At 41.4% G+C, this 24888-nt stretch overlaps 1 protein-coding gene across 3 annotated transcripts in view; it reads left to right on the top strand.

Annotated features, from left to right (window-relative positions):
* Il12rb2 (interleukin 12 receptor subunit beta 2) overlaps positions 1 to 24888 on the top strand; it is a 65790-nt gene that overhangs the window by 8553 nt on the left and 32349 nt on the right. For 2 of the 3 annotated variants that reach the window (XM_070025767.1, XM_070025768.1), the window contains exons 2-8: positions 1472 to 1579; positions 2322 to 2594; positions 3738 to 3843; positions 5043 to 5227; positions 7364 to 7506; positions 10989 to 11136; positions 18064 to 18143. In XM_070025767.1, the coding sequence (XP_069881868.1) occupies positions 1504 to 1579; positions 2322 to 2594; positions 3738 to 3843; positions 5043 to 5227; positions 7364 to 7506; positions 10989 to 11136; positions 18064 to 18143 (1011 nt within the window). In that variant the 5' untranslated portion in view covers positions 1472 to 1503. The remainder of the gene's footprint in view (positions 1 to 1471; positions 1580 to 2321; positions 2595 to 3737; positions 3844 to 5042; positions 5228 to 7363; positions 7507 to 10988; positions 11137 to 18063; positions 18144 to 24888) is intronic. The other variant, XM_070025769.1, reaches the window with a different exon arrangement.

Raw genomic sequence — 24888 nt, 5'->3', positions numbered from 1 at the left:
TAAGTCAGTCAGAGGATATAGGAGGGCACAGGCAGCTAACAGCCTTCCCAAAATGCCTGAAGGCCAGTGTAAGAGAGACAGAGTTGTTTGAACAAGATGCAGAGGGAGGGAGGTCATGCCATAACTAAGAGACCCTGTGTGATAAGGACTTCAGATTGCATTCTAACAGCAGTGAGAACCCACAGGAAAGTTTTACACTGTGGTCATGTGGAGTGGGTTTCTAAAAGTTAGTTGGTACTGTAAAAATGATTTCCAAAGGTCAAGGATGGGACATGTTAGAGGGCTCTCGTAATCTAAGGAGAGATGTCACTGGTTGGTACAGTAGAGTGGAGAGAAATGGATTGATTTCCGGTGTGTGTTGGAGGGAAAATGACAGGACAGGTGATGGTTTAGTTGTGGGGGATGAAGAAGAGGGTGGAATCAGTGGTGACTACTGGGATTGTAGCAACATCAAAACATGAATGTCATTCATGGCGATAGAAAAGCTGGGAGAACTGGCTTGGAGAGAGAGGCCAAGAATTTGACTTGACTTTGTTAATATTGAGAAGACTGTTAGAAACCCAAGAGGTGATAAAGCTAAGGTGACAGATAGATAGGGAACCAGAGCTCAGAGGCATACTTGAGTTGTAAACATGCATCTTAAGAGGCTTTAGCTTATAGATGATAGGGCCATGGCACTATCATGGCACATGATGAGATTCCTAAGAACTAAAGCAAAACCTATATATCTTGAGTGTGCTGTGGTCCTCATAGAGTTGCATCAACAGAAGACAGAAGAACAGCTAGCAGAGACTAGAGACAAGATGCTTTCACTACTTGGATCTTCCAAGAATGATGATCAGGCTAAAGAAGGAATCAAAGGGACCTTTATAGAGCTCTATGGGGGGCAAGAGAATGCTGAATTTCTATGGAATTAGAAGATTAGGCCTTTGGGAGCTGATTAGATCATAGGGCAAAACCCATTTGAATAGATTAGTGCTTGGGCTGCCTTACTCCTTTGAGGACCCAGCTGGAGAACACTAAGAATGAGAAAACAAGTCTTCATCAGACACTGAATCATATAGCATCTTGATTTTGAACTTTTCAGTAATGGATGGAGACATGTACATGACCCACCAGCTTCTCTCCAGGCCTTCTGAATTTGTTGTTGTTTCATTTATTCATATATCTGTCCGTCTGTTTCCATTTCTAGTCCAGGCTGCCCTTGAACTTTCAATCTTCCTGCCTGTCATTACACATGAGTGCCACTGCACCTGTCTTCCAACCCTGTGTTGATTCTAAGAAGCTTCACTAAAATGGGGGTTGCAAAGTGGCTGAGATGTTTCAGTTTACTAATATAAAGGGCATTTTTTCCTTAAAAAAAAACTTAACATGGAGAAACAGAAAGTGCTGCTTTAAACTATTATGGATAATTTGGGTTCTGGTATTTTCTGGATGTATTTCAAATGAGTGAATTTGTTTTCTTTACCAGGAAAACCAGTTGTATACCAGAGTTGACTGTTAATGGCCCTTACTGTTGGGGGATACACATTGGCACTTGTTTTTATAACCACGTGGCTGTTGATTCAAGCAAACATAGGTAAGGTAGTTCTATAAGCTGGTCTGCACAAGGATTTCTCCCTCAAACTCTCAGTCACAGATGCATTCATGGTAAATATCCCAAGTGGTCTTTTATAGTCTTTTTTCATCTAAATATAGGGCTCTAGTTGTATAAGTAATATGCATTTTATTTCATTTATTTTAACAATTGAGTCCAGTTATATCAATTGTTCTTAAGAAAGTGGCTGGGCAACTCAGGCATAATGAATGCATGTTGCACATAAAAGTCCATTGTATCACAAGACTGCTCCAGAGACTATGCAATACAGAGGACTGAGATTCAAAGCCAGCCTGCACAGAAAAGCCTACAAGACTCCATAGTCATAACAGCAAAAAGCTAAGGTAGAGGTATGGCTCAAGTGTAATATGCAAATGGGAGGTCTCAAGTTCATACCAAAAAAAAACCATATATCAAAAAAAAAAAAAAGCTGGCTTAAAAAAAAAGAAGATTGAGAGTTTAGCTTTGGTTTTAGAACCCATTCAAATGAAAGAAGATCGAACATGTAAGATTAAGGGTGAGACTTCATTTTTATTTTAAAATAATTTTCACTATTTTCTTAACTTGACTTAAATAATGTAAAAAAAATTCATCATTCTGGTAGCTGAACCAAGCAATCCTCAAGTTACTCAACCATCTTGACAAAAAAAAAGATTCTCAAGGGAGCCTTCCTGTCACATCTGAAAATTGAGAGTGAGACTGTATTTCCTTCCTCCACCTGCAGACGTGTGCCCCAAGGGCAATGTCATAGCGAAGCCTTCCCACGTGATTTCCCTTGGATCAGCTGTCAATATCTCCTGCTCTCTGAAGAACAATGCCAGTGCTAACAAGTTAATCCTGGAACGGGAAGGCATACAAATCGCTTCTGGTTGGGGGAGTTTCATCAGTGCCCGAGTCACTCATCTCCCCCTGGGGAAAACCTTGTTTGTCTGCAAGCTGGTCTCTGCCCACAGGGCAGAGATCTGGCCGGTGTGCGGAGTAGTGATCTCAGTTGGAGGTGAATGGCTTTTCCAAATTCCTACAGGAGTGGTGGTGCTTGTTGTGTGTTAAGCAGAATTCTTCCTTCTCTCACCACGTGAGGTGTTAGTTTGATCCCAGCGTGAAAGCCTCAGTGTGGGATGTCCGAAGGTCAATAGAATGAAGGTCTTATTCCCCCCCCCCTTCTCTTTTTCCTCTCTTTGGCTTCTCCCTTTCTCTCTCCCCTCTCATTCCTCTCTTCCCCCATCATCTGCTTTCTCTCTTCTCTTCTGTCTTTCCTCTTTCTCTTCACTTTCTCCTCTTTCTTGTCCTTCCTCTCCTTTTTCCCTCCTATTTGCTCACTCTTCTCTCTTCCCTCTCTTTTTCATTTATGTAACTGCTGCCCTTGAACCGCAGTGCTAGGAAGGAATTGGATGTCTGCAGTCACATCATAGTGCCCCCTTTGACTTTTGGAAGTTGATTTAAAGCTAAGGAAGAGTATCTTGCAGCTCAGGCTGATTGCATACAGCTAAACACATCTCCCCTCTCTCACTTCATACATAGAAAGTCATCATTCCATCCATGCTCACCCCTGACCCCTGGATATCACTTATAGTGGAGGTTAAAATGGTGACCATACTTATGGTCTTTTCTTGGTTTCTCTAGGAAAGTGCCTGGACATGCTAACACTTCAAAAGGGAGAAGGACTTTTCAGAAAGCCAAGCGTGAGGAGGGGAGCCTAAAAGAGAGTTTGGTCAAATATGACTAATGTGTCCAGGAACATTGAGGCTGGTTCTGAGACCTGTGTCACTAGTTGATTTCATTGCCATACAAACATCATAGAGTACTTTCACAGACTAAATGGCTAAGACATCACTAGGCCTGGTTAGTTAGCCTTTTAGGGACATCCTCAGAAAGAGCACATGAAGCTGGTACTAGGTGCTTGCTTGCCATTTTATATAGGGCTTGATAGCAATTGATTGATTGCTATTTGCCCCTAGTATTATTCTTCTTATAAGAAATATATACCTTTAGGGGAAATTTGAACCTGATGGAATCCATTGTCTGGATTGGGGAGGATTGGGGAGGAGGTATTGTAAATTTGTTGGTGAATAATAACAATTCAGACTGCAATCTCTCCCACATATTTCAAAATGCAAAGTCTTACTATTTCTTTTGACAGTAGTTCCAGAGCAGCCTCAAAACTTGTCTTGTGAACAGACGGGAGAACGTGGGACTGTGGCCTGCACATGGAGCCGAGGGAGAGACACGTATCTGTATACATTACAGTGAGTAGGAGACTGCACGCACATGACCTTTAGCTTACCTCACAGTCATCTCTACCAGGGGCAAGCGGAACTGGATACTCTAGACAATTATATTCTTGAGAAAAAACCATTTTAGAGTTCATCAATGCAATCTCATTTGATCATCCAACCTGGGAGACCTAACGTCTGGTCGTGAGATCTCTTTAAGTCACCCAGGCCCAAATACAGGATATTCTTCCCTGCTCTAGTTGTAGTCTTGCAGTCATAACTCTTTTTTTTTTTTTGTTTTTGTTGTTGTTTTTGGTTGTGGGGCCTGAACTCTGGGCCTGAGCACTGTCCCTCAGCTCGTCAGCTCAAGGCTAGCACTCTACTGCTTGAGCCACAGCACCACTTCCGGCTTTTTCTGCTTATCTGGTGCTGAGGAATCAAACCCAGGGCCTCAGGCATGCAAGGCAAGCACTCTACCACTGAACTACCTTCCCAGCCCCTCATAACTCTTTCTTGTAGTCATTTTTCACTAGCTTGGAGAGATTGCTTTTAAGACAGAATTGGCTTATGGAAGAGTCGACAGGAAGAGAGATTGTGGGGAGATTCTGTTCTTAAGAACAGATTCCACAAGCCCATTACAGATCGCGCTGATGGGCACTGTTGGCTGAGTGTGCAGGACTTGGGGAAGAGCGCTTGAATGACCACTGTTCTGGCCCCTGAAGTACCAGGAGCTGACATTTCTGTGCAGTAGATGATGCGGTGGTCACAGAGTCTTTGATAAATGTTGAAACTGCCCTGGGATGCCAAAATGACAGCCTGGATTTTGAGAATTCAGTGTAGGCACATTTACTTATTTATATGAGCATTAAAAAAGAAATAAATTTGTTATAACAAAAAATAAGAAGAAGAATGGATGAAATGCAGGTTTGTTTATAAGAATACAATGCAAACATTCCCATGGTGTATCTCATAGTAAGACTAAGCTTTAAAAGCTCTGAAGTTTTAGTGGGTGTTGGCATGGCTCAGTTAGTAGAGAACCAGCCAACGAGCAAAGCATCAGATAGATAGAGTCCCAGTCTTGGAACAATGAAAGGAAGGAAGGAAGGGAGGGAGGGAAGGAGGGAGGGAAAAATTCTCAAGTTTTAAATGTTTGAGCATTTTATTCTTTTGTACTAAAAAGAGAAAGTAGCTCTTAAAATATTTTTCTAAATGCAATTATGCTTTGTTTGTAGGTTTAATGGGCCAAAAAATTTAACTTGTCAGAAGCAATGCAGGAAGGATTGCCCTGAGTGGCTGGACCTTGGAATCAACCTAACCTCTGAGTATTCTGAATCCACGTTCACAGCCAAGGTCACTGCTACCAATAGTCTTGGAAACACTTCTTCACTTCTGTCTACATTTACATTCTCAGACATAGGTACATTTTACTTCACCTTTTGTCAGTGTCATTCATTGACATATAATATTAATTTTAAAACCATTCATAACTTCTTGTGTGTGTGTGTGTGTGTGTGTGTGTGTGTGTGTGTGTGTGTGTGTGTGTGTGTGTCTGTACTCACTGCTATTGGGGCTTGAACTTACAGTCTTGTGCTGTTGCTTGGCTATTCTGGTTAAGGCTGGTGTTGTTCTACTTGAACCATAGTTCTACTTCCAGCTTTTTGTTGGTTAATTGGAGATAAGAGTCTCATGGATTTTCTGCCTCACCTGTCTTTGAATAACGATCCTCAGGTCTCAGCCTCCTGAGTAGCTAGAAGTACAGATGTGAGCCACCAACACCCAGCTAAAATCATTCATACCTTCTATGTGCAGTTATAAGAGGGATAAAGGTTGATGGCAAGTAGCCCATAGGCACAAGACAGAGATAGAAGTTACTGTGATGGGAGCCATGAGGAGATGACTTTACAAAATGAGCTCTATTGGAGAAATAAGATGCCTAGCTTCAAACCTCATGAATGCATCAGTCACTTAAGGTACCATTCACTGGAAAGAGGCATTCAAGGAACTCAATGTAGGCTGGGCACAGTGGCTCATGTCTGTAATTCTGATTGATTCAAAGATAGAAATAAAGAGAATCACTGTTCAAGGCCAGGGCAAAAAGTTCATCAAATTCCTTATCAACCAGTAGTTGAGTGTGGTGTTGGGCACCTATCACCCCATCTATGAGGGAGACTGCGATTGCAGGGAGTATAGTTCCAGGCCAGCCCAGGCAAAAAGTTAACGACGAGACCCTATCTCAACAAAAAACATTTGAACAGGGTAGTGTGTACTTACCATTCCATACAATATAGGGAGCGCAAATTGGAGGATTGTAGTCCAGACTAACCAGGGAAAAGGTGAGATACTGTCTCGAAAATAACCAGAGATAGAGCTGGGTGCCAGTGGCTCATGCCTGTAATCCTAGCTACTTAGGAGGCTGAGATCTCAGATCAGACCTAGCTCTGGCAGGAAAGACTATACAACTCCAATTAGCCAGTAAAAAGCCAGGAATAGAGCCACAGCTCTATTCAAGGCTCAAGCAGTAGAATGCTATCCTTAAGCAAAAAGAAAAGGCTCATGGTCAGCATCCAGGCCCCTGAATTCAAGACCCAGAATTGGCCATTGGCGCGCGCGCGCGCACACACACACACACACACACACACACACACACACATACACACACACACACACACACACACACACACACACACACACATACACACACACACACACACACACACACACACACACACACACACACACAGCTAAAAGGCCTGGAAATGGGGTTCAAACAGTAGTTCACCTAACTAGCTACCATGAAAACCTGAGTTCAAACCTCAGTATCACCAAACAAAAAGAAAAAAAAAAGACCCCTTGATAAAGGGATCCTCTTTTCCCAATGGTTATTTCATAGTTCAGTATGTATAGAATGTATCAAAGTACAAAAACATCTTGCTCTAAAAATGCCCACCCCTTTCATCAGCCTGGAAGCTAGTCTCAGCAAGTGTAATTGGCCCAATTGAACCAGAAGCCATTTTCAGACAACCCAAATTCTGGTCAAACCGAATGAACCTAGGCTTCTGGGCCGCCTGAAGGTTCCATTTCCCCCTGGGTGTCTCCCTTCTCCCTTCCTGTGGTTCCCCCCTGCATACATACTGCTATCCAAGCATCTGACCCTAGGCATTCGCTGAACTCCTTCCTTTACTCTTCTCCCCACCCTGCCTTGTATCTCTTCACAAACACTTGTCTCTCGCCCACCTTTCCACTACCCCAGCCCCCTGTTCTATTCTTCTATTCCAATTGCTATGAATTTTCCTACCAACATTTCTTTTCCTCCTGAGACAATCACCACTAGCCACCTCTGCCTTTTTGGCCACTGGATCTTGAGATTGGCACATTGGTTTTCATTAAATTACTGGCATAAGTGAAGTCAACACATGCACTATTCCATAAACATAAAATTGGATTAAAGGCTATATGGTAAAACCAACTCTTTTTTTATTATAGTTCATGTCAATATATGAAGTGATTACTGACTATAAAGTCTGACTTGTACTTTGTTTCTCTTGGTTACTAGTGAAGCCTCTCCCTCCATGGAACATGAGAATCAACTTTCTCAATGCTTCTTCAAGCAGATGCACCCTTCAATGGGAAGATGAGGGCTGGGTGCTGCTGAATCGACTTAGATATCGGCTCAAGAGCAGCAGCTTCTGGAATATGGTAATGTTCTTTAAAGGAAAGGGGATATAATTAAGGAGTTCTCAGTATCATTTCACAGACCTCTGGCTTGTTATATGAGAAAAATAAGGAGTTTGGAGTATTTAGCCTGACTACAAATGAGTTCAAGATCAGCCTGCAATGTATAGTGAGACGCTGTTGAAAGAAAAAAAAGGAAGGAAAGAAGGAAGGAAGGAAAGAAGGAAGGAAGGAAGGAAGGAAGGAAGGAAGGAAGGAAGGAAGGAAGGAAGGGAGGGAGGGAGGGAGGGAGGGAGGGAGGAAAGAAGAGAGGGAGGGAGAGAGGGAGGGAGAGGGGAAGAGAAAGAGAGAGAGAGAGAGGAAGGGGAAGAGGAAAATGAGGAGGGAGAGCAGAATGGGGAGGAACAGGAAGGAGGAAGATACACAGCCTGAAGATACACCTTGGAGAGCTATTAGATAGTCATGTGTCCTTCTTTTATTAAGAAATATCAGTCAGTAAATACACTTGCATATTCATGATCATTACTGTACTATTCACAATAGCCAAGTTGTAGAAACAGCCTAGATGCCCTTCAGTAGATGAGTGGATTAAAAAAATGTGGTACATATATACAATAGAATTTTACTCATTCATTAGAAAGAATAATATATGTCATTTGTAGGAAAATAGGTAGACTTAGAACAAATCATGTTAAGTTAGGTAAGCCAAGCTCTGAGAGACAAATGGCACATGTTTGCTGTCACATGTGGAAACTAGATCTAAAATACAGTTAGACATGATAACTTATTCAGGACTGTAAGCATTCACATATAGACTGAAGGAGGATAGTCTTAGGGAGGAACCCAAAGACATAACTCCTCGGAACATCTAAACTACTATTTATCAAAACACATTTTAGAAAATGGAAACATCGGTTGTTGTTGTTGTTGTTGTTGTTTGTTTTTGTTTTCAGGTTTTTTGTGGGTTCTTTAGGGGGCAAAAGGAGGGCACAGAAATGGAGGGAAGGATAAAGTCCTGATATCCAATATATACTAAAATTAACTATGTAGTTTGCAAAAAAGTGAACTATGCAACTTGATGACAGGGAAAATGAAGGAAGGAATGGTATTGTCCAAGAAGAATTGTACTCATTACCTGATTTATGGTATTTTAACTCCTCAGTATAACTCCTAAATAGTAACAATAAAATTATATATTTTTAAAAAAGAAATAGGGCTGGGAAGGTGGCTGAATGGTACAGTGCTTGCTTAGCATGCATGAAGCCCTGGGTTCAATTCCTCAGTACCACATACACAGAAAAAGCTGGAAGTGGTGCTGTAGCTCAAGTGAAGGCTGAGATCTGAGGATCTCAGTTTGAAGTCAGCTGGCCAAGAAAGTCTGTGAGACTTTTATCTCCAATTAAGCACTAGAAAAGCCAGAAGTAGAACTGTAGCACAAGTGATAAGCAGTAGACTTGAGCAAAAATGCTCAGGGACAATGCCCAGGCCCTGAGTTCAAGCTCCAGGACTAGACAAAAAAACATTATCACTGATTTTGAATTTTAATATTTTTATTTTCTTTAGGTAGTTGCACAAAAGAGTTGCCATTCAAGAAAGCAGTTCATGAATATAGTAGATCTTTTTTTATTTATTTAATTTTTTTTGGTCCGGTTGTGGGGCCTGAATTCTGGGCCTAGGCACTGTCCCTCAGCTCTTCAGCTCAAGGCTAGCAACTCTACCACTTGAGCCACAGCGCCACTTCCGGCTTTTTTTCTTTTTGCTTATGTGGTGCTGAGGAATGGAACCCAGGGCCTCATGCATGCAAGGCATGCACTCTACCACTGAGCCACCTTCCCAGCCACTCCTCCCAAACCACCCTTTCCCTCACTTTTCTTAAATTTTTTAGGCTATTTATTGTGATTCTGAATTTTCTAATACATGTTTCTCTAAACCAATAATAATTTTCTACAGTTATTTTTTTTCTAGTTATTTTAAAGAAATAATTTATTTTTCCTTGTTGCACTATCCCCTACCCTATTAACATTTTTAAACATTAAAAAGAAATGTTAATGGGAGAATTTCCACAGAACCTTATAGAGGACTAAATATTCCAAGGAATAACATTTTTTGCAGTAAAATGAATTGGGTTCTAATTCCTTCCAGAATTTTTGCAAAACCCAGGGACTTATGAACATCACAAAGGATCAGTTCCACAGGGAGCTGATACTTGAGATGGGTTAACTAAAGTTTTCTTTTGAAGCCAGTTGTATGTCTGTGTTAAAACAGTCATCGCATGTTAATTGTAACCAAACAAATAATAATATCTAGTGTAGAAACCTCACCAAGGCTTTTGAAAATTGAGTTTTCAACTTTTGCTCAATTCTCAGCTGATTTTATGATCCCCCTGGGAACCGGAACAGATGGAGTCTGTCCCAAGAGATTTTTGTTTCTACTTTTGCTCTTTAATGAGAAATTATTATTCTAGGTTGACATCATGTGTACTCAGTAACCAATCACTGATATTTCTCATTGAATGACGGATTTGAAGAGTCAAAAGGGTCATAGGTTCTATTTTCCTCCTCCTTCTCCTCCTCCTCTTTCTTCTTCTTTCAGTTATGGGGCTTGAACTCAGGGCCTGAGTACTGTCCCTGAGCTCTTTTGCTCAAGGCTAGCACTCTACCACTTTGAACCACAGTTCCACTCCTAGTTTTCTGATGGTTATTTAGAGATGAGTCTCACAGACTTTCATACCCCAGATGGCTTCAAAGTATAATCTTCAGATCTTAGCCTCCTGAGAAGCTACAGGCGTGAGCCACCAGCACCTGGCTTGGTTTCTTCCCTTAACATTAAAAGTCTTTATGTTAATTTAGTATATCAGATGCTTCTTTAAAAAACCTTATGCATTCAGCTATTCCTTTCTGTTCTCCTATAAGATTAACTGATTAGTTCTCACAAATACCAACCGGTATTTGTCACTAGGGGTCAGGTGGGGATAGATGGAAAGAATTCACTAAGATACATCAAAACATAGTGGATTAGGCAGACGGCTTTCGAGTCTTCTTCAGCCCAATAGAGGAACTACAAGTTGAAATTGTTTATGGTACATTTTCAGTAACCAGAAGAGTATGAAATGCTAACACATACAAAAGATTAGTGTTTGAGCCAGGTGCTGGTGGTTCATGCTGTAATCCTAGCTCTCAGGAGACTGAGATCTGAGGATAAAGGTTGGAAGCTAGTTTAAGCAGGAAAGTCTGAAACTCCTATCTCCAATTAACTACCAGAAAACTGGAAGTAGACCTGTGGCTCAAGTGGTAGAGCACCAGCCCTGAGCACAAAAGCTCAGGGATAGCGTCCAAGCCCTGAGTTCAAGCCTTACAACCAACCAAAACAAACAAAAAAGATTCATATTTGAAAACATGGAAATGCTTATTGATTATTACATATTATATGCATGTATTGAATCATAATGTAACCCATAAAAATATATAAATATATATTCAATAAAAACAAATATTATCTGATTGAAGGTTAATGTCACAGCTGCCCGAGGAAAACATGATTTGCTGGATCTGAAGCCATTTACAGAATATGAATTTCAGATTTCCTCTAAGCTACATTATAAAGGAAGCTGGAGTGAGTGGAGTAAATCATTGAGAATACAAACACCAGAGGCAGGTAAGTGCTGGAGGAGGGGGAGGGAAAGGAGTGAAAACATAATGATTCCTCAGAATAGAATTTCTGAAGTACTGGTACTGAATTTAAAAGTATGATTGCCTTAACTGATGCTTAATCAATTTTGACAAGTAGATTTTGGCATTAACTTAAGCACTGAAATTGTGCAAAGACATATGTATACTGATAGAATTTTTTTTTTTTTTGGTCAGTCATGAGGCTTGAACTCTGGTCTTGGGAGCTGTCCCTGGGCTCTTCAGCTCAAGGCGAGCACTCTACCACTTGAGCCATAGTGCCACTTCCGGTTTTCTAGTGGTTTACTGGAGATCAGAGTCTCACGGACTTTCTTGCCCGTTGCCCGGGCTGTCTTTGAACTGTGATCCTCACATCTCAGCCTCCTGAGTAGCTAGGATTACAGGCGTGAGCCACCAGTGCCCAGCTAGAAATTTTTAACATTAGATAAAATGTCACTGGTCACTTTCGTACAAATTTATAATTCATGTTTCCTTAAACCCTTTCCCTGTTTCCCTGTTTCCCTTAGCTGTAACTAGCGATGAATTTCATTCCTTTCTCCATAAACCTTTATGCCTTTTTATCATATTTTTTATTCTCTGATACTTAAAATGATTCTCTAAGCCATACTTAAAACTTGAAAGGACTGGGGCTGGGAAGGTGGCTCAGTGGTAGAGTGCTTGGCTTGTATGCATGAGGCCCTGGGTTCGATTCCTCAGCACCACATAAGCAAAAAGAAAAAAGCCAGAAGTGGCGCTGTGGCTCAAGTGGTAGAGCGCTAGCCTTGAGCTGAAGAGCTGAGGGACAGTGTTCAGGCCCAGAGTTCAGGCCCCACAACCGGACCCCCCCCCAAAAAAAAACAAAAAAAAACTAACACGCAAAACTTGAAAGGACTATTTACAGTTCAGGACAGCTAGGTGTGGACCTTTTAAGAGTTCCTCTACTAGCCAGGATCCAATCCTAGCTACTCAGGAGGCTGAGATCTGAGGATCACGATTCAAAGCCAGCCCAGGCAGGAAAGTCCATGAGACTCTTATCTCCAATAAATCACTAGAAAACCAGAAGTGGAGCTGTGGCTCAAGCGGTAGAGCCCTCGCCTTGAGCCGAAGAGCACAGGGACAGCGCCCAAGCCCAGAGTTCAAGCTCTACAACCGACCAAAAAAAAAAAAAAAAAAGAGTTGCTCTACTGGCATGTGCCAGTAAAAGACTAAACTAAGCAAGTTCTTACAAAGAGGGTAAACTTCTGAAAACTTCATACTGTGCCTTCACTAATGTGGATATAATTGTTTGACTGGCTGACATAAGTGGTCACTAAAATGATCAAACAGCATTTTCAGAGCAAATCTCTTTCTAGAGCTGCTTGCCCAGGGTGCTGCCGTGCCCAGAGAAAGCTGTGTTGAGTTCGAAGCATTAACTAAGCAGGGCCCCTCACAACACTGTATATGCAGCTGCAAGGGTTGTTGAGTCTTGGATTTGCAACGTGCCTTTAAATTAACACCTTAATTTTGGCAATCAGTTTTGGACAGTGTAAGAGTGACTAAAATAAATAAAGTTCCCGTGGAAACCCCAGGTCATTTTTGAGATTTGACATGACTTAGGGCTTAGGTGATGAGTCCTGTTACTGATGTTATAAATGGCGGTTATATTCACTCATATTGCAAAGTGTGAGAGAAGAGACACTCATTACATAGTTACTCAAGTAGACAAAGTGTAGGAAAGATAATTTATTACATGAAACATGAAGTATTAAGAAATAAGAAAGAGAACACTGAATTCAACTAAATCTTATTAACATAAGGTTGAGAAATATGTAAGTCTCATGTTAGCTACATGGTGAATCAATGTTAAATATTCAAATTTGAATAGAACAGGTAAAGGAGAAGGAAGTAACTCAAAATTTTATACAGACACACTGGGAGCTGGTGGCTTACATCTAGAATCCTAACTATTCAGGAGCCTGAGATCTAAAGGACCTTGGTTTGAAGCCAGCCTCCAAGTAATGAGCAAAAAACCAGTAGTGGAGGTATGACTCAAATGGCAGGGTGTTAGTCTTGAGCAGAAAAAGCTAAGCAGGAGTTTGAGGCCCAGAATTCAAGCCTCAGTAGCAGCATACACACACACACACACACACACACACACACACACTATTGTACAGATGATATTTTAATGGAAATAAAAGTTATATCAATACCTCTCAAAAAATCTACAATTAATACCATGGTATAGAAGTTAATAATTTTTGTAAATTTGATCAGAGAAAAAAAATCCATTGCTTATGATCTGGAGCTTAATATTAATGTAAGAAAATCTATAATCCACATTCTTAGAATGACCCCAATGTGCAAAAATCTAAATGCTTCTTCCTGAACATTATGAATGTGTGCATGCATGAAGTAGCCTTTTAGTGGCATTCTTTGCACTCCTAATGGTTTGGGTAATTGATGACACTTAGTAATAATGTTTCAGTGGCATACAAGGTCCAAAAAGAGCATTATACCTAACATCCCATTTGTAGAATAATCTTTCTTCCTATATTAACTTCATTTCTCTATATTTAAAATGAATTTATTCAACAAATGACAGTGAATTATCTCTCACTTTTTGATAAAATGTCTTAATGTTGATCCACTTGCTTTCTGTTTGTCATTATAATCCAGAACTTTGCCTTTTGTGTGTATGTATATGTGTGTGTATGTCAGTCTTCAGGCTTGAGCTCAGGTCCTGGGCACTGTCCCTGAGCTTTTTTGCTCAAGGCTAGTGCTTTACCACTTGAACCACAGCTCTACTTCCAGCTGTTTTGGTGCTTAATTTGAGATCATGGTTTAAGAGTTCATGGACTTTCCTGTCTGAGCTGGCTTGGAATGTGATCCTTAGATCTCATCCTCCTGAGTAACTAGGATTACATGTATGAACTACCAGCTTGAGGCTGAGCTTTGTCTTTCTATACAGAGTCAAAGTAATATATATGTGTGTGTGTGTGTGTGTGTGTGTGCATGTGTGTGTGTATGTGTGTGTATATAAATATATATGTATATATATTTTTATCCACCTCATGACTTAGGTTTTGTTAATATAATACAGATAAATAATCTTAAATGGGCCATATTTTACAACCCAATAGTAAGTAACAAGCTGATAAATACTAACACATCATCATTAGGCTGAACTGTAAAATAAGGTAATTGGACTTGTGACTTCTTGTCATTCTTGTATTTAGTGAAGACCTTTTTTAAACATTATATGTTGGACTTACAACTCCTTCAAGGCAAGGTGGTAAATCTAAGATCCTATGAAATAAACCTCAATCATATGGAGTATAGTGAGTCATAATGTTCATGACCAAGTTATTGGCTGTGAGCAGATCTAGGAGACCATTTCCTTAGAGTGAATACTATCACAGGCTGTGACCAACACTCAACACACTGTGTGCACATTGCTGTTACCTGACTCTCACCAGGATCCATTGGCTCCCTTTCAGTTTCAATCTCCCTTTCCTCAGTTTGATCTTTCTGTGGCTTGTTGTTGGGCTGTTCACTTGCTCTTACCCTACACTGTGCGGTTTTTCACCCCTCACCACTGTTTCTGTCATCAGTTTCTTTATGAAATGCTAACTGATGTAAACTTAAAAGGTGTGAAGTTTTTTTTCACACTTCTTTCTTTTAACTCTTTGAAGGTGTACTCATGTGCAACTTGACATTTAAAAACTTACTCGTAAGCTTTTTTTAGGTACTCTTTAAAACCGTGACTGATTTATGATTGAGCTCTTTCTCTTGCAGTTTTTTGATGGTTAATTGGAAATAAAAATTACACAGACTTTTTTTCCCCCAGGCTGGCCTGAACTCTCAATCCTCAGATTTCAGCCTCCAGAGTAAATAGGATTACAAGTGTGAGCCACTAGTGCCTGGCTCAAAACTAGATCTGAATACATGTATCACAGTCCAGAAAGTATATATCAAGGAACCCAGGAGGTAAATGGCTCCTCTTTGTCTTGATGCTCAGCAGGAACTGACCAGGAGGGGAAGCCAAAAGCAAGCCTCCCATGTTTTCATTTGGTCTGCTGTCTGCAAGTTCTCGCAAAGCCTTTGTCTTGTTTTCCTCTTTGTTCAGCTTCCAATCTCACTATACAGAGTTCTCTACTTTTCCTTAGTGTCCACTAAAACAACAAGAGCAAGAACAAACAGACAAACCTATACAACTACTACTTTCTCTTGTTTAGCCTTTTTAAAATGATATTGGTTTTAAATGATATTGGTTTATTAATTGGAGCATTGTAAGAGATTCCATCATGATGTTTCCACACACATCACTTAGATCAGATTCGCCCTTATATGACTTTCTCATTCCCTCTCCTCCTTGCCCTGAGCTATTGTGATTCCATTGCTCATACCTAGAGTCCTGCACTTGGCTTGACTTTAGATGTGGATGCCGGTCTGCAAAGCAACACAGGGACAGACTCTGATTTGTTTACCACACATACTGTTTATAGAGTCCTGCAATCTCAGCCTCCTAGAAAGAACTTGTGCCGAGGAAGTAGCTGAAAATTGTCTCCTTTCTTTAGTTGCCTGTGACTTTTTTTTCTTTTTGTATCCTGGCTTATTAGTACATAGATGTCCCAAATCACTTCCTGGGCCACTCTTCTAGATACTGAAGAAGTGGTTTTTAGAATGTTTAATGGGAACTTGCCTCTCAGTCTTCCCTGCAAAAGTAAATAGAACCATTGGGGAGATAAGATAGGATGATGGGAGAAGGCTTTAGGGAAGAACAAAAGGGGATGTTTAAAAAAAAGAAAAGAAAAGAGGGCACAGCGACAGAAAAAAGTGACAAATGAAGAGAAGAGCCATCAAGAGGACCACCTGAGGGAAATGGATGGATTATAGAGAAAGCACAATCTTTCTCAGAACCAGGCAATTATGTGACACAGAGCAAAAACTATGGACTGGGATCAAATGTTCCTGTGGCTTCTTTAATTTGTAGTTCTGGGGTATTGAACAAAGTCCCTTAACCTCTCAGCAGTTCCATTTTCAAAGGAAGAGAACAGAAACCGCTAGAATTGCTGAGAGCTTGCCAGGTGCCATTATTCTTTTGTTTAACTTCTCAAGGCAACCTCACGTGATATAGAGAAATATCATTCTAGTTTGACAGATGAGGAAGCTTGCCAAAGGACATGGTTGGTGTGTTGAAGATCACAGAGCCAGGTTTGGTTTGTAGATGCTCTGCCTGGCTCCACAGCTCACAGGTTAGACACTGTCTGAGCTAACCCCTCACTGAAGCTTCATCCTATATTCACTGGGTATGACACGGCTGTAAATGGCCACACAGGCCCATCCAGAAAGGACTCGGCCCCCGCCTTTCCCTTTTGCTTCCCTGCTTCTCCCCCAGGCAAAGTTTACTACTGCAGAAGTGTGCACTATTGGCCAAAACTCAAGTAAGGAAGCACACAGAGCAGGCAGGCTTCTCCCTTTCTATTCTTTTTTTTTTTTTTTTTTTTTTTTTTTGTCGGTCGTGGGGCTTGAACTCTGGGCCTGGGCGCTGTCCCTCAGTTCTTCAGCTCAAGGCGAGCATTCTACCACTTGAGCTACAGCGCTACTTCCGGTTTTCTGGTGGTTTATTGGAGATAGAAGTCTCACCGTCTCTCCTGCCTGGGCTGGCTTTGAATCACGATCCTCAGATCTCAGCCTCCTGAGTAGCTAGGATTACAGGCGTGAGCCACCAGCGCCCGGCTTCCCTTTCTATTCTTAATGCAACAGGCTCTGCCCCCTGCTCAGATTGGCCAGCTCAGGTTCATGATTGGGTACTATGAAGAAGGTAAGATGTATTTGCATTAAATAGCCATTAAGACAAAGTCCAGGTCCTAAGTTCAAGCGCTCGAACTGACTTAAAAACAGAAAAAAAAAAGGGGGGGGGGGATTTTGAGATAAGTTGATTAACAGTATGTAAGCAATCTCAAAGCATATACCTTCTGCTATTTTCTTGAACAATCTGAGGTGTGTCTTAATTCCTTCTTGGAACAACCAGTTAAGACAAAACCTTATATTTCAAAAATCCTTATCCCTACATAGTTCCTCTTTCCTTTTTACTTGATGATATTGTCTTAGCAAAATAATCAACAAGAGACAAGCTACCATAAGCAGGAACTTTTAAGCAACTGTGATAGAAGTGATGACTTTTAAACAGGAACTTTTAAGCAATTTTATGTACTGTCTCATAGGCTAATTCTCATTCTTTTACCAGGTCAGAATATATTTGGGCATTAAAAAGATAATATTGACCAATTTGTTCATTTGCTCACTCACTGTTTAACAACTATCAGAAGCCTTATGGCATCCTAAACATTGTTCTAGGTGTTAAGAATGACAACATAAAAGATATAGGCCATCTATTCAAGCACTTCATTGTCTAGTAATCAAAAACCAAAAACTGTACCACAGTGTGAATTCAGGAACACAGATAAATACAAAGTTTGTCATTTGAATTTGTGTTGTTTTTAAAAAATACCTAAACAGTTTTCTCCTGTGTCATTACTTTTCTGCCAAGAGTTCTTTCCCACTTCATTACAGAAATAAATGGCCACCCATTTATCATTTAATATTTTTTACTATTCTTTAGGTTTTTATTAATTACTTGTACACAAATGAAACCATGCATTCATATATTTTAAGGGTAAGTTAGGAAATGAATCTCCTCATCATTTTTCAAAACTTTCTTTTCCACAACTTTTGGGTCAAAGATATACATGTTTATGGTTAATGTCTGTTGTTCTGTGTTAATTTTGGAAAAGAAATGCAAAAGAGAATACTCGTAAAGGAAAAATTGAATGTATCCTATAATCCCATTTCTAGAATCATTTATTGAATGACCAATTGACTGGTAAAAGTTTCCTATTTCATATGAAAATACTTTTCCTCCCCTTCAAATCAGAGCCTACTGGGACACTAGATATCTGGTACATGAAGCAGCATGTGGACTACAATAGACAACAGATTTCTGTTTTCTGGAAGGTAAGTTTTCAAGGTCAATTTAAAACTCAAGGAAATTCTATACAAATGATTATGTATTTTCAGGACAGAAAGAGACCTTCTTTCCCACCGTGGCTTTGCCATGAGGTTTCTGATTTTGTTAGAGTTCATTTTCTCAGACATATCCAGGATTCCTGAGGGCCAGGCCCATTATCTTTGCCAGGTAAGAGGAAGAACTTTCTCTGCACAGTTACTTCCTTCTTTCATTCCCCTCTTGTCAGATCAAGGTCCTTCCCCATCCCTGGCATAGTCCTCTGACTCCAGCTACTCCATTTCTTCTGACTCTTATCCACCTTTCCAACCACCTCCCTTCCCTAAATATGCCTAGCTGTGACCATGCTGCCTTCTCTCACTCACCTGCTAGGGAATGACTGAAAGGTGAGAAGCATGGATAGCACTGTTAGAAATGTATTTTCTATAGTCATTGAAAGAGAGAGTGCAACCAGAATTCTAATAGTAGAAAGTAGCATGAATAGCAATAGGAAATGGTCTTTCCTTGAGGAATGGTTGCAAAACATAAATAAATTGAACCACTTTTCAGAACACAATGAGCCTAACTTTGTCATTACAGACTGCAAGTTTCTCCAAATGCCGAAAGCACTATTTCCATTTCATTTAACCCCCAGAAGACCCCCATGGGTCTGAGAGAGGTATTCCTATAACAGAAAAAACCCAGTGTCAGAGAGATGAAGCTCCTGCCCAAAGTTACCCAGTCACTAAGTACAGAACAGGGACTGAGGCTCCGTCTTGACCTTTCCTGCTTCCCCATGACTCATCTTTGTTGAAACTATTTGAATTGAACTACTGATTGGCATGCTCATGAAGTTTCCTGGTGAGGCACACTCACTTTCCTTCTTAAAACTCACATTCTTTCACTCCTCCTCCTCCAGTGGAAGACAAAGAAACAGTTTTGAACTATTCACCCACTGAGCTGGAAGCCTAAAGAGTCACAATCATGATGATGAAGTCCTCTCATGGATTCTGATCATTGCAATCTTCTTCAAGGTTAAGAAATGGCTTCCTTCTATCTCTTTTCCTCTTCTCTCTACACATGAAATGTCTAGTATAAGAAAGACTACTAAAAATAGCTTGGTGAATCATGATCAAGCTCTTTGAAACTAACACTGCTGCTCAGAATTTATTTGAAAATAAACCCACTTTTAATAAGACGATTCTCAAAGTAAGACTTGCAAAACAGTCATAATTTGTGAATATTATAAAAAGAATCCAGCTGGATTCTTGGCTGTGGGTTCTCATTTTCTCAAGGAAGTAACTGGTTAAAAGCAAAATCCTCCTCCCTGGAAGATTCTTCCTCCAAGAGTCCTCCACAGTAGTCTAGAAGACTGTCATGCTATTCCATTTCATGTCTCTTTTCTCAAGATTTTCCATGGCAGAAAGAAGGTCACTATATGGGCAACCACCAAACCAACAAGGCCATAGTGGGGATCCATAAATGAGAAGGCACAGATCACAAGTGCCACCAAGGTAAAGGTAGATGGTAATACATCCCGAATGTCTATCCTAACAGTCAGAGTCACCTGCCCCATGCCTTACTTCTGTGCTCATCATGGTGGCAAAGAGACTTTCTACCCTACACTTCATGGTACTCTGAAAGCAATTTTAGACAGAAGGCAAATAAATACTTCCTTAACCACAGCTATCTGAGCAAATGTGCACATACAAATTCTTCTCTGCTGCTCGTTTTGGTCTAGCTTAGAAAGCTGAAGTGCTAAGTGATTCCTCTAATTCTAAGGGACTTCAGTGCCGTTCTAATCTACCCATTCTCTCATAAACATCCAGCCTACTCCTGCCAGGGTAAACAAAAGTCTGTTGGGACATGGCAGCCTATGTAGGCAGCCTATGTTTGATCAGGCTTTTTTCTTTCTTTTTGTTGGTTATGGGGATTGAACTCGGGGCTTGGGAGCTATCCCTAGCTTTTGTGCTCAAGGCTAGCACTCTACCACTTTGAGCCACAGTTCCACTTCTGGTTTGGGGGTGGTTAATTGAAGATAAGAGTCTCGGGGACTTTCCTGCCTGGGCCATGGCTTTGGACCACATTCCTCAGATCTCACCCTCCTAAGCAGCTAGGATTACAGGCATGAGTCACCAATGTCCAACTCAGACATCTTTTTTTTTTTTTTTTTTTTGCCAGTTTTGCGGCTTGAACTCTGGGCCCAAGGCTCAAGGCTACCACTCTACCACATGAGCCACAGCACCACTCTGGCCTTTTCTGTTTATGTGGTACTGAGGAATCGAACCCAGGGCTTCATGCATGCCAGGCAAGCACTCTACCACTAAACCACATTCCCAAACCAAACTCAAGACATCTTTTACTGTTAGAAAATCCTTCTTGTTGTGTAACCATAAACTGGAGGCTCAAGAAGGATGTTTTGGCCTAGAGCTGGCTTATGTAAGAGGTCAACAAGAAGTTTCTATGAGTTGGAACATTCTATTACTTGGAGCCAGATGGTGGTCATCACAGGTCTACATGCCATTATTCCATGATGCTCAAGCCTAGTAGGTTCCCAGGAAAGCTGGGCCAGTATTGTTTGCTCAAATTCAGGGCCTGAACCTCTGTGCTCAAGGCTAGTGCTCCACTACTCACAGGTCCACTTACAGCTTTTTTGGTTCATTAGAGATAAGAGTCTCACAGACTTTCTTGACTGTGCTGACTTTGAATCCTGAGCCTCAGATCTCAGCCTTCGGAGTAGCTAGGATTATGGACATGAGCCATGTGCTCCTGGTTCAGTGTTAAGTTTTGCAGAGTTGTGAAGGATCAAGTCCTTTTGATTTGATCAAGTCAAATCCTGGATTTGTCCAGTGATCTCAAATAGGCTGCTCCCCTGAGCAGAGGAGTAGAATCATTGACCAGTCACCGGGAGGGGCTTTACTGCCTTCTTGCCCAATAGGCCTACAGGCCTCTAGAGCCACAGGGAGGTTAGCCAGCACATACAGTAGACCCTGACCTTGTTTTACAATTCTGCCTCTTCTGTTTGGACCCATGTGCCTACTCCCATGAGGAGTGAGTCTCATGCCAAGCCCTGCTGACTTGGAACTTCCAGGAATTACATGAGGCAGTCCCGGGATTCTGTTAAATGTCTTCCAAGAGAGAACATACAGCTAGATCACAAACTTGCTTTAGAGCCCAACATACTTCACCAAGAAAAGGAGCAAACGTAGCCCAACATACTTCACCAAGAAAAGGAGCAAAGGTCTATAGGTGGCATGGGATTCCCAGTGAGGTCTTTGAGCCATGTTCCAGCCCTATCTATAGCTGGTTATTTGTGGAGGAAAAGTCTCTTTTTCTGTGGCCTGCATCTGGGCTTAATTCACCTATGTTAGGCTCCCCGTCCCCACTAGAATGACAGGCATATGCCACCACTGGCAGCTCTCCTTTGAAAAGGGGTCCTGAAAATGTTTATGCTTGGACTGACCCCCAACCATGGTCCTTCCAGGCTCAGCCTCCCAAGTAGCTAAGATGACAAGCATGAGCCACTGGCGCCATTTCACAGCTCTCTGTGCTCAAGGCTAGTGCTCTACCACTTCAGCCACAGTGCCAATTCCAGCTTTCTCAAGTAGTTTATTAAAGATAAGAGTCTCACAGAGACTTTCTTCCTCAGGTGGCTTCAAACCATGATCCTCAGATCTGTCTTCTGAGTAGGATTATAGGCGTGAACCACTGGAGCCCAGCATCTCATAGCTCTTTTTAAGAGAAAAAAAGTAGTCTCTCTCTTGAAACCAAGACATTTGATCTATGAAACAAAATAGCATGGGCATTATTTAAACAACAAATGCAGTAAGAAGGTATTGCTGAATCACAAAGGCCATGGTAGGGCCGAGACCCCTTCCCAGTGGCCTCTAGCTTGGGTCCTTCCTTCCTTTCCTTCTTCCCAGTTTCCTTTGTTTTGATCAGGCATTTCAATCCATGATTCAAAGACATTTTCTTCCAGTTAATACCACATGTATTCTTCAAAAGAAAGTCACCTGAAACATAATATGTTTGATAATACCAAAAAAAATAGGCCACATTAACCTTAAACTTTCCTCTGAATTTCTTCAGTCTTGGTTATAGCTAGCCATCATCTTTCTGAAGTTATAGTTGAGGCCAGGAGTGTAGGAGAGAAATAACCTGTGTAAAAATGAAGCAGAAGCCGGGCACCGGTGGCTCAAGCCTGTAATCCTAGCTACTCAGGAGGCTTAGATCTGAGGATCATGGTTCAAAGCTAGCCCAGGCAGGAAACTCCATGAGACTCTTATCTCCAAGAAACCACTAGAAAACTGGAAGTGGCACTATGGCTCAAGTGGCAGAGTGCTCACCTCGAGCTGAAGAGTGCAGGGACAGCACCCAAGCCCAGAGTTCAAGCCCCATGACAAAAAAAAAAAAAAAAAAAAAAAAAAAAGGAAGAAGAAACAGAATGCACTTTGTCATTCATTCAAATGACAAATATGTTATTAAATCTCCTCTTTTCTGTATTGCTTTTCCAATACTAGAACTCAGGGCCTTCTACTAGGTAAGTGCTCTACCACTGGAGCCCTGTCCCCAGCCCTATCAGTGTTATCTTTCAAAGAAGGTTATTATTATGAAATTAAGAGTGGGTGTGAAGGATGTGAAGGTGAGCTGACAGGCTAAGGGGAGTTAGATCCATAGATGGAAGCGTTCAGGGGAATGAGTTTGAGACCCTTGTGTTGTAAGTACGAAGTAGTTGGCATGTACCTCTAGTCTCAGCTACTCGGGAGGCTGAGTAGGGAGAAATCTCTTGAGCCCAAGAACTGGAGGCCAGCCCAGGCAGTATAGCAAGCAAGACCCCACCTGAAAAAAGGAACAAGAAAAAATTTGAGTTACTTCTTCACTTTGGATTGGGATTGCTGAGGGCAGCCATGATTTCCAAAATCAAGGTAGCCAGGTTAAACATATCAGTTGTATGTACTTTGTAAGCAACAGGGCTGCAGAATCCATGGAGAGATGCAGAAAGATCGTAGGCATGCAGCATATAAGGCACCATCACGAGGGTCGTGACCACAGTAACTGAGGACTCACCAAGAGTTTTAGGCCTGCATGTGCCACATGTACTCTTTGGAACAACTTATGTCCTTGGATGCTCCAGTAGCTTCCAGTATGCATGAAATTATTCTCAACTTAAGATGAGAATACAGAGGCACATAAAGCTCGAGAAAAAAAAAAATGGCCTAAAGTTATGCAGCTGCTATGCAGGAAAGCTAAAGGTTTCCTGAATGAGATTTGGGTCTGGGGATATAGCTTAGCATGAGAGCCCTTGCCTAGCATAGATGAGACCCTGGATTCATTCTTGAGCATCACTGATAAGGGATCAGGGCACAAGGGATTACAGTATTATGAAACCAAAATCAAAGGAAAGAAGAGCAGTGGTTAATCTGTTCAAATTTCCCCAGCCTTCAAGAGGCCTTGATATAGACTCCTCTCTGACATAGGCTAAGGTTTATAAGTTTTGTTTCTATTTTATTATTTGCATCAGAAGACACTAGAGTAAAGCACTCCTTTATAACTGCAATAGGCTTAAGTATTAAGAAAAAAATGACTTAACAGTTCAGAGATACTCTTTCTACAATAGAGTCTGAGTTAAAAAATAAAATGTAATCCTAGCTACTCAGGAGACTGAGATAAATGGACCAGGGTTTGAAGGTGGCCTGGGCTAAAGAGTCCTTAAGACTTATCTCCAGTTAACGCCCCCCCCCCAAAAAAAAAGCTAGAAATAGAGCTATGGCTCAAGTGGTACAGCACAAGGCTTGAGTAACAAAGCTCAGGGCCAGTGCCTAGGCCCGTAGTTCAAGCGCCAGGCCACTAAAAAAAATAAAAATATAACAAGCAGATTGTTACATGTGTGAGATTTTTTTTCTTGTAGACTGTTTTTTAGATGGACAGCCTTTTGAGGCAGAACTGTTCCAACAGGTTTATTAAGAGACTCATTCATTCATCATTTCTCAGATGCACCTCTGTCAGACAGTTTCCATACAAGGTCTCAGTCATTTCCCCCAGGACAACAGAGCAGAAAGGAAATGGAAGGGAGGAACTAGCAGGACAGCACTGTAGGAAAGTAGGATGAGGACAGTAGGGCCACTGGCCAGAGAAAGTAGAAAGGGTTCTAGGTGTTGCTCCCAAGGACACAGGATGTCCATTTGGGAGTTACCCTTCTCCCTTGCATCCACCAGAGGGCACCTAAAAATCTCACGTGCTTCCCCTGTGGGACTGCTTGAGACAGTTCCTTCCCTGACTCAGCTCACCCATCAGAATAAGGGGTTACACGGACTAACTGTGACCATGGACACAAAGTTCCTGGCTTGGGATGACTAATCAATGTTTCTTTTCCTTCTGTCACCTGAGTAAGCAGCATTACAGTTGCCTGGCTTCCCATGACAGTGTTCTCTGGATTCACAGCTTGAGTCCTATAACTCAGAGCCTGCTGACCCTAGCAGGCTGTTGAATCTATGACTTCTGATGATGCTATATGACAGAGTGCATCACAACAACCCGATTAGAGAAGCTACTTTGCAACTTGGGGCAGGAAGGTGGCTGGGATCCCAGTGCTGAAACAAGTCCTGAACCTACCAGTTCACTGATGCCTGTAGCTTCAGGAGCAGTGATTCACAGGAGAGAGCTCTGCATTCTCCTACTCCCTCTCCTGCTTTTCCTTCCTCTCTCCTCTTCTTCTTTCCTTTTTCTTCTTTCTTCTTATTCTTCTACACTATTAAA

This window comes from Dipodomys merriami, unplaced genomic scaffold (assembly GCF_024711535.1).
Source record: "Dipodomys merriami isolate MVZ:Mamm:240054 unplaced genomic scaffold, mDipMer1.0.p SCAF_172, whole genome shotgun sequence".
Taxonomy (NCBI): Eukaryota; Metazoa; Chordata; class Mammalia; order Rodentia; family Heteromyidae; genus Dipodomys; species Dipodomys merriami.
Note: the sequence above shows the minus strand (reverse complement) of the source record. Positions and strands in the feature narration are given on the sequence as shown.